Source organism: Centruroides sculpturatus, unplaced genomic scaffold (assembly GCF_000671375.1).
Source record: "Centruroides sculpturatus isolate CEXI.00-Female unplaced genomic scaffold, Cexi_2.0 scaffold1296, whole genome shotgun sequence".
Lineage (NCBI taxonomy): Eukaryota > Metazoa > Arthropoda > Arachnida > Scorpiones > Buthidae > Centruroides > Centruroides sculpturatus.
The window spans coordinates 115,928-126,894 of record NW_019392613.1 but is presented as its reverse complement, the minus strand read 5'-3'; the positions used below and the strand labels follow the sequence as shown (position 1 = coordinate 126,894).

Below are 10,967 nucleotides of genomic sequence, written 5' to 3'. Positions count from 1 at the left end.
GACAGAAATAAACAACCAGACAAATACAGCACTACCGAAGTCGTCTATAAAATACCTTGCACATGCGAACCCCCAAAAGTATACATCGGTGAAACAAAAAGAAAATTAGAAACAAGACTAAAAGAACACATCGCAGACCTGAAGTATAACAGAATCAACTCAGTTTTTTACGAACACTGCACGACCCACAACTGCAAAATAGATAAAAAGGATGCAACAATAGTACACAAAGAAAAAAATTGGTACAAAAGAAAATTCAAAGAAAGCTACGAAATTACTATAGACAAAAATAATATTAACAAGAACCTTAGCATCGACATCCATAAAAACTGGCTTCAATTATTAAAATAAAATAGAATGTTTATACAGTCGCAGGCGAGGCTGTGTGCAACACTCGGAGAAGGGTAATGTTACAAATTACGAGGCATGCGGGGGAGTCCGTCAAGTCGGGAAAAGAGGGGAGGGGAAAGGAGCGGGAAGTACGGACACTCAAGTCACAACTATCGACGTAACAGACTGAAGAGGGGCGAAAGCCCGAAACGCGTTTCTGTAAGAAGTAAATGTAGGTGATGGAATATTTGCCAAGTGTCTATAAATGCACCAAGTCGTGACATAGAATCAGAAGAAACAAGAAAATTTTTTGTTTCTAACTATTTTATTTAATCAAAACTTTTACCATTAGCTTGTACATATGCTTTCCAATAATTAATTAAATTATTTCTACTAAAAGTTGACATCTTTTGATGAAATCAATTCCTCCATTGTTGACCCTTCAAAAAGAAAATGCTACACAAAACCTACTCTACTTATTTTCTTTCAACATTTAACTCTGATTTCTTCTTAGCCTGTCCTATGTTGTTCCCGAAAATATTTGTGTTGACCTCATTGACCTGCATGGGCGATCCTGAATATTTTCATGTTTACATTGGAACGTTTTTGATACTAGATGTTGCTACGCATCACAATTTTTATATTAAAACGAACTTTTGAAATATAATTTTTTTTGTTTCTATATTATTCAATATATTTTTTTTGTTTGTTCAACATAAAATAATTTTTAAAACACGATTATTATTTAAAAAAAAAATTTTTTAGGCTTAACATTGACGAAAATTTAACATGACGTCACAGGCAACAAATAAAAATTTCAACATCGAATAGGTTAAAGACTGATGAACGGCTTCATATTGTTCTTAAATACCAGTTTTAACAACTTTTCTTCTCTCCCTCCACAAGCAAAGAAATGCTGCACAGCATATATCAATTTCACCAATTTCAAACACACCAATCCAGCAGCTGTACATAATTTAATTACAAAATAATCTGATGATACACACCAAAAATTAAATCAAAACTGTTATGTCCTATACTTAATTTCAACTTAGAATCAGTTTAGAAATATCATAAAAGATTTTATAAAAGTTACTAAAAGATAATAAATATAATAATAAATATGAAAATGATAAAAATATATTTATTTATAATATGGGTGATTGATTAACAAACATAATCTGTTCAAAGACCATGTTCGCTACCTGAATTGTTCGTTAACAGATTATCAATTTACCATAGATTTTTATGGGAATTTGATTAGATCATTCTGGAGACCCCAAAAAAATAAATTAAAAATTATACACTTTCTTACTATGTTTATTTACATGTAATAACAAACTAAAAGCAATCTCTCCATTTTTTCATGGATGCACATATTTGTTTCTAAGATGCAATTTTTGTTACTCCTTTATCTACTTAAGTCTTTTTGATTATATCTTTCTTAGCTAAGATTGTGCCNTTTTTGTGGGAATTTGATTAATTCATTCTGGAGACCCAAAAAATAAAAATTATATACTTTCTTACTATGTTTATATGTTTATTTACATGTAGTAACAAACTAAAAGTAATCTCTCCATTTTTTCATGGATGGCACATCTTTGTTTCTCAGATGCAATTTTCCTTACTCTATCTGCTTGAGTCTTTTTGATTATATCTTTATTAGCTAAGATTGTATCTACTATAGATCTGTTAAAGTAATCTGCCTACAATATCAGACATCTGCCCACTTTCTACCTTGGCTATTATCTCTTGCTTAGTTTCTATAGTGAACACAGTTCTTGACACTCCACTTTTTTTAGGTCTCATAATATTATCAGTTTTTAAAATTAAAAGCTAAGAAAAGCACTTACAAAAATTCAGAAAACAAATTAAGTAGTGCAGAAAAGATTATGTATACAACTGTGAAAGTTTTGTTCCATAAGCCATTCATAGATGCCATTAAAATATAGTTTTACAAATCTTAAACACAGCATTGCTTCTTCTGGTATTTGTTCTGTGAGGTGTTTGTTGTCCAATTTGTTTGCAGTCTGAACTGTTCGTTAACTAATCACCCACTGTATATTATTTATTTATTTATTTATTATTAATAGAAAACTTTTAATCATTAAAAACCTGCAGCTAGAATGTTTTTCATAATTGATAGATTTAGTATTCAAAATACTGCAATATATGTTATTGTAATTTTCTCCAAATATCATTACAAATAGTAACTGTCTTTAACATATAGCTTTGTCACTTAAAAAACATTTGATATTGTTTTAAAAAATTCCAATACAAATTTCATACATGCATAGTTTTGTTACAAATAATATACATACTCTTGGTCTTCCAACACCCATTCTTTTCTTGCCTGGAAATTTTCCACCGATAGGAAGATGTCTTGGAAGATGATAAGTTAATACTGTAGGATCGTATGACTGAGAAATATCATTCTGGTAATTTATAACTGCCATAGGTTGACCAACATAATTCATTGACTAAATAAAAGAAATACAAATCAATATTTAATAAATTTTTATTATTATAATATATTTTATACTTATTACAGTTGTATATTATAGTTTATAAATATATAATTAATAAATAAATGCATAAAATACATATAAATTCAATCATATAAAATATAATCTAATTATCAGCAATAACCAAGCTTAATGTACAGGTTGTTTCAAAAAAAAATCCTCCAATTTAAAATGATTATACAGGTATACCTCGACTTACGTCGTTTCGAGTTACGTCGTTCCCGATCATACGTCGTTTGTCAAAAAAGTATATAGAAAAATAAAAATCATATTTTAGTCATTTTATTCGACTTTACCTCTGTCCGCCACAAATATTGAAGTCGCAATATCACTAGAAAAATGGTTAAAGCACATAAAATCATATTAAAATACTGTACATACATTTACAAGTATGTACTGTATTTACAGTACTGTACATGCATTTGTAAATTTAGATTACTTTTTTCTGTACTATATTAAAAACTAAAATTTATTTGTTTGTAAGCTTAAAATAGATCCTTATTAACCATACATTATTAAAAATGCATTAATAAATAAAATACAGAACCAGAATTGGCAATTTATGGTTTAGCCTAGTGACAAGTAGATTTGGAGACAAGTAAATTTGACTTACGTCGTTTTTCGACTTAAGTCGTTTTCCTGGAACCAATTACCGACGTAAGGCCAGGTATACCTGTATTATGAAAAGTAATGAAGATACACACTTAAGATTAATTTTATATTACAGGGCTAATCTTCAAGTTTTTTACATACTAAATCATAGGTGCTCAATATGCCCCCCTTTGGATGCATGGCATATGTCCAAATGGTAGTGAAATTCATCCCAAACTTTTGTGAGCATGTCTAGATCCACTGTTGTCACTGCTGATGTTATGCAGTTTTGCAATTCAACCACTGTAACTGAAAGAGGAGGCATATAAACGGAGTCTTTTATAAACCCCCATAAGAAAAAATTAAAAACAGTGAGATCGAGTGACCAAGGAGGCCAGTTATGTAAAGCTATGAATCATTAGTCCCATACAGCCAATCCACTGTTGGGGAATCTGTGTATTCAAAATTTCTTGAACTTCCAGTATCCAGTGTGGTGGTGCCCCATCCTGCTGGAAAATGAAGTCATCCGAATCAGTCTTTAACTGTGGGAAAACCAGTTTTCAAGCATATCAATATATGTGATTCCCAAAAATATAAAAGTGACATATGAATAAAGTGCATGGAAGCTTCCAATCAGCAACTCATTAGCTTAATTATAGCCTTAAAAATCCAAAAGTCAATATTTAATTACAGTATAACCCCTCTAATCCGTCACCTTTGGGACTGGGGGTATGGTCGGAACGCAGAAAAGGTCGGATTATCAGAAAAAAGTAAAATAAACAATCTTCCTTTTGTCCAGTCTTTGTAACACTGCTAATTTTTCATTTAATGAAAGAGTAACGTGTTTACGTTTCACTCCTGGCATGTTGAAAACACACACAATATAAAACATATACTGTAACGAACACAGAAGAACGCTATGGACGGTGAGTCACTGACGAGTCAGGACAAGTTTCTCGACTCCGACCACGGTCGGATTAACCGGAGTGACGGACTAGCCGAGAGTGGACTAAAGGGGTTCTACTGTATAATCTAACCATGAAATACTTAATTTTTTAAAAATCTTTCCACCCTATGGGTGCTAAGAAAGTTTTTTTTGTTTTTACCAAGCTCATTATGGGTTTTGCCAGGCCCAGTTTGGGGGAAGATAGGTGGTGAAGGTCAGGGCTTGACATATTCAGATGGAACCAGCCTGAAAAATTCACAAAATTTACGACCTCCCAAATTCAATTCTGGGTCCCCAGAGCAGTAGGCTGCCACCTTAGCAGCTCAGCCATCTGGCCATTGATGAAATATTATTAGCAGATATATTTGAAATATTATAACACTGAATGTTAATTCCTTTCCATTACATGTAAATCACATCGTTCTAGACTGCATATTTTAATATCAAAAAACACTTACTACAACACCTTTTCTTGCAGTCGATGTTTATTAGAAAACTTTCAAACGTTTTCGGTCTTATTAGAAGACCTTTCTCAAGAAAATAAGATTAAATAAATAACAAACATTGTAAATCGAACACTTAATACAAATAACTCTTTTTTGAATCTTTCGAACTGGCTTATAATCCATTGCGAATGACGTCAGTGTAAACTTAGCAACGGAACTATAAAAAATATTACATAAATATTTAAATCTAAATACGTATAGTTGCCATCTCCCTACATTATTCAAAAGTACGTAATCTGAGATACATAGTGACTACTTCCTTCAATTATTAATATTATAATAAGCTAGAGGACCATGCTGCTGATATTTTAGTCGCTTCCCGGAAGTTGATTGCGAGGCCTTTATGCTTTGCCTTACAAATCTGCCAGGCTTCCGCGTAATGTCGGTGTTTCCTGTCTCGGACTATCTGCATTAGTCTTGCTTGGTCCCATTCAACTTGGACGTCTTGCTGGTCCGCTAGAACGTAGGTGGCTAGCGCAGTGCATGGTTGTTTTTTTCTTATATTTGCTTGGTGTTCTGCTAACCTGTCTTTGATACATCTTCCTGTTGCCCCTACATACATTAATTTACTTCGTCGCCTTGAGTCTGTGACTGGAATTTTATATACCCCGGGGAGTGTTCTTCTATCCACTAAATCCTTATCAGATCGTAATAGTTGGTACGTGGTGGGGGTTCTTTTATATACGATTCTTTTGTTCTGGGCCTTTCCTATGCGTCGGAAAATATTATTCAACGAAGCATTATATTCCATCGTTAAAACTCCTTCATTATGAGGTAAATTTCTCCTCTTAATGCTCCTATTACTCTTGTTGATAATAGCTTTAAGATTAACCCCGTGCTTTCTGGCTAAGTTATATATATAATTCAGTTCCTCGTTTCTATCTTTTGTATTGTTACAGTGCGAATAAGCTCTTGAGATTAACGTTCTAAACGCTGCTATTTTATATGCTGGAGGATCGTGAGAGGACCACGGAATAAATATAGGGTTATAGGATGGCTTTCTGTACACTTTAGTCGTGAAATCTCGTACGTTGTTAATTTGTATATGCAAATCCAAGAAATGTATGATCTTATCATTTTCTTGCTCTAACTCTATCTCCAGGCCGAATCTATTGTCATTTATATCCTTTATAAAGCTCTGTATGTTGGGTTGAGTGTTCCAGAAAATAAGTACGTCGTCTACATATCGAGCATACATTATCATTTGCGCTTCATACTTCGGCAACACAGCGTTTTCTAGCGTTGTTAGTACCATTTCACATAGAGTACCTGCAAGGGGGCTGCCCATAGCTACCCCTTTTTTCTGTGTGTATGTAACATCTTTGAAGCTAAATAACGCTGAGAAGACTGTAAGGTGTGCCAAGTCTAATATGTGTTTTCTTTTCTTTTCTGGAGACGGGATCTTGCTCAGTAGTAAGTCCCTTAAATGACAAAAGCATGGTTCCAGTTTAACGGAAGGATACAAGGCCTTGTAGTCTAACACCGTCATATATTTCACTTCTTGCGAGTTAATATTAGCCATTTTGTTTAAAACCTCTATCGGTTGCTTGACGCTGTATGGATTATTAGGGCCATGCTGCCGAACAAAGTTGTGTACCCATTTTTCGAGTAATATTGTAGGGGCGCATGCTTTATCGACAACTGGTCTTATTTCTTTTTTCTTTTTATGGGTTTTAGCAAATCCAAACAGCCTTGGAGTAGAAGGGGATTGTACGACTATATTCTTCATACCTAGTTCTTTAGCTAGCGGAGTGGTTGCGAACCTCTTGACTCTTGCTTGCAGTTTCCCTACGGCGTTGGGGGGTGCGATCGTACAGCACGTGTCTTTAATGTATGCTGATAGAAGGTGGTCGTATGTGGTTCTCTTCATAACCACCATATCCTTTGATTTATCCGCCCTAGTGAGTACTATGTTGTTGCTTCTAATCCATTTCTGAGTTTTTCTAATACAAGGCCATATGGGATCTCTGTCTCTTTTACATTCGTCATGCTTGATTTTCAATGCGACTTCCCATCTAAACATTTCTTTCTTAGTTTCGCTGAGGCCCTCTAATGCTTGCTCGATATCTGGTATGAGTCTGTCCTGTTTGATTACCGGTATTGGGGCGTATTTAGGGCCGTATTTACTTGCTTCCTTTACGAATGTAGGCAAATCGATGTTGTCCCAGCATATAATCCTCGGGGTGATCGATTCTTTAAATCGATCTTTTTGATGTTTTACGATCCAGATCATTTTGTTCCTGTATCTCTTCTTACATCTTTCTGTCACTTGTGCGGCCAACGTTATTACTCGTGCGTTAACTTCTGTTAAGATCTTAGGGTCGTAGTCATATAGTTCATTCTCTAGCTCTATTAGTTCGTTCTGCAGGACAAACTTTCTCCGTCTAACATTGCGGATCGCCTTACGTAGACAGATTGTTCTAAGTTTAGGAATAAGCGACGCGCATCCATGCGGTAAACGTACCCTCCAGATTGACATGGGAAATAGGTTATGAACTCTGCATTCCGTCAAAAATTCTAGCTTCGTATTATTTCTGCAAATCTTTAGTATTAAGGTTCTATACTTTTTGGCCGGCGATGCCAAATTGCACATCGTTCTAGACTGCATATTTTAATATCAAAAAACACTTACTACAACACCTTTTCTTGCAGTCGACGTTTATTAGAAAACTTTCAAACGTTTTCGGTCTTATTAAAAGACCTTTCTCAAGAAAATAAGATTAAATAAATAACAAACATTGTAAATCGAACACTTAATACAAATAACTCTTTTTTGAATCTTTCGAACTGGCTTATAATCCGTTGCGAATGACGTCAGTGTAAACTTAGCAACGGAAATATAAAAATATTACATAAATATTTACATCTAAATACGTATAGTTGCCATCTCTCTACATTATTCAAAAGTACGTAATCTGAGATACATAGTGACTACTTCCTTCAATTATTAATATTATAATAAGCTAGAGGACCATGCTGCTGATATTTTAGTCGCTTCCCGGAAGTTGATTGCGAGGCCTTTATGCTTTGCCTTACAAAGCATAAAGGCAAAGCATAAAGCATAAAATTTTTGACGGAATGCAGAGTTCATAACCTATTTCCCATGTCAATCTGGAGGGTACGTTTACCGCATGGATGCGCGTCGCTTATTCCTAAACTTAGAACAATCTGTCTACGTAAGGCGATCCGCAATGTTAGACGGAGAAAGTTTGTCCTGCAGAACGAACTAATAGAGCTAGAGAATGAACTATATGACTACGACCCTAAGATCTTAACAGAAGTTAACGCACGAGTAATAACGTTGGCCGCACAAGTGACAGAAAGATGTAAGAAGAGATACAGGAACAAAATGATCTGGATCGTAAAACATCAAAAAGATCGATTTAAAGAATCGATCACCCCGAGGATTATATGCTGGGACAACATCGATTTGCCTACATTCGTAAAGGAAGCAAGTAAATACGGGCCTAAATACGCCCCAATACCGGTAATCAAACAGGACAGACTCATACCAGATATCGAGCAAGCATTAGAGGGCCTCAGCGAAACTAAGAAAGAAATGTTTAGATGGGAAGTCGCATTGAAAATCAAGCATGACGAATGTAAAAGAGACAGAGATCCCATATGGCCTTGTATTAGAAAAACTCAGAAATGGATTAGAAGCAACAACATAGTACTCACTAGGGCGGATAAATCAAAGGATATGGTGGTTATGAAGAGAACCACATACGACCACCTTCTATCAGCATACATTAAAGACACGTGCTGTACGATCGCACCCCCCAACGCCGTAGGGAAACTGCAAGCAAGAGTCAAGAGGTTCGCAACCACTCCGCTAGCTAAAGAACTAGGTATGAAGAATATAGTCGTACAATCCCCTTCTACTCCAAGGCTGTTTGGATTTGCTAAAACCCATAAAAAGAAAAAAGAAATAAGACCAGTTGTCGATAAAGCATGCGCCCCTACAATATTACTCGAAAAATGGGTACACAACTTTGTTCGGCAGCATGGCCCTAATAATCCATACAGCGTCAAGCAACCGATAGAGGTTTTAAACAAAATGGCTAATATTAACTCGCAAGAAGTGAAATATATGACGGTGTTAGACTACAAGGCCTTGTATCCTTCCGTTAAACTGGAACCATGCTTTTGTCATTTAAGGGACTTACTACTGAGCAAGATCCCGTCTCCAGAAAAGAAAAGAAAACACATATTAGACTTGGCACACCTTACAGTCTTCTCAGCGTTATTTAGCTTCAAAGATGTTACATACACACAGAAAAAAGGGGTAGCTATGGGCAGCCCCCTTGCAGGTACTCTATGTGAAATGGTACTAACAACGCTAGAAAACGCTGTGTTGCCGAAGTATGAAGCGCAAATGATAATGTATGCTCGATATGTAGACGACGTACTTATTTTCTGGAACACTCAACCCAACATACAGAGCTTTATAAAGGATATAAATGACAATAGATTCGGCCTGGAGATAGAGTTAGAGCAAGAAAATGATAAGATCATACATTTCTTGGATTTGCATATACAAATTAACAACGTACGAGATTTCACGACTAAAGTGTACAGAAAGCCATCCTATAACCCTATATTTATTCCGTGGTCCTCTCACGATCCTCCAGCATATAAAATAGCAGCGTTTAGAACGTTAATCTCAAGAGCTTATTCGCACTGTAACAATACAAAAGATAGAAACGAGGAACTGAATTATATATATAACTTAGCCAGAAAGCACGGGGTTAATCTTAAAGCTATTATCAACAAGAGTAATAGGAGCATTAAGAGGAGAAATTTACCTCATAATGAAGGAGTTTTAACGATGGAATATAATGCTTCGTTGAATAATATTTTCCGACGCATAGGAAAGGCCCAGAACAAAAGAATCGTATATAAAAGAACCCCCACCACGTACCAACTATTACGATCTGATAAGGATTTAGTGGATAGAAGAACACTCCCCGGGGTATATAAAATTCCAGTCACAGACTCAAGGCGACGAAGTAAATTAATGTATGTAGGGGCAACAGGAAGATGTATCAAAGACAGGTTAGCAGAACACCAAGCAAATATAAGAAAAAAACAACCATGCACTGCGCTAGCCACCTACGTTCTAGCGGACCAGCAAGACGTCCAAGTTGAATGGGACCAAGCAAGACTAATGCAGATAGTCCGAGACAGGAAACACCGACATTACGCGGAAGCCTGGCAGATTTGTAAGGCAAAGCATAAAGGCCTCGCAATCAACTTCCGGGAAGCGACTAAAATATCAGCAGCATGGTCCTCTAGCTTATTATAATATTAATAATTGAAGGAAGTAGTCACTATGTATCTCAGATTACGTACTTTTGAATAATGTAGGGAGATGGCAACTATACGTATTTAGATTTAAATATTTATGTAATATTTTTTATATTTCCGTTGCTAAGTTTACACTGACGTCATTCGCAACGGATTATAAGCCAGTTCGAAAGATTCAAAAAAGAGTTATTTGTATTAAGTGTTCGATTTACAATGTTTGTTATTTATTTAATCTTATTTTCTTGAGAAAGGTCTTCTAATAAGACCGAAAACGTTTGAAAGTTTTCTAATAAACATCGACTGCAAGAAAAGGTGTTGTAGTAAGTGTTTTTTGATATTACATGTAAATACTTAAAAAGAAACCATTATCATTCAATTTAATTAAAATGTTTTTAACAAAAATACTTGAATGATTAAATTAATTTATACATCTTCGGGAGCAAGTTTGAAATAAATAAATAACTACAGTAGACCCCCCTATAATTATGGTCCCTATAAAACTGCGAAAAAATTGCAACGGTATCTGTAAAAAAAAAAAGGTAAAAAAACTTCTATAATTATGTAAAACGTCATCGGGCAGCCAAACTATTTTCCGCTGTCAAGTGCCACGCTACGCAGAGTTTGCTATCGTCTGTACAGTATTATATATAAATTAGGTACTGTACATATAATTATATATTAATTATATATAAATTAGATACTGTATATATAATTATATATTAACTTAATTTATTGTAACTTTATTATAATTATATATAT

General features: G+C 34.9%; 1 protein-coding gene across 1 annotated transcript in view; it reads right to left on the bottom strand.

Annotated features, from left to right (window-relative positions):
• Positions 1-2,109: 2,109 nt before the first annotated feature.
• The window catches only part of LOC111617695 (histone-lysine N-methyltransferase 2C-like), a 51,553-nt gene continuing 42,695 nt past the window's right edge, over positions 2,110-10,967 (bottom strand). Inside the window, exon 8 of the mRNA XM_023358980.1 lies at positions 2,110-2,810. Coding sequence (XP_023214748.1) covers positions 2,592-2,810 — 219 coding nt within the window. The 3' untranslated portion in view covers positions 2,110-2,591. The remainder of the gene's footprint in view (positions 2,811-10,967) is intronic.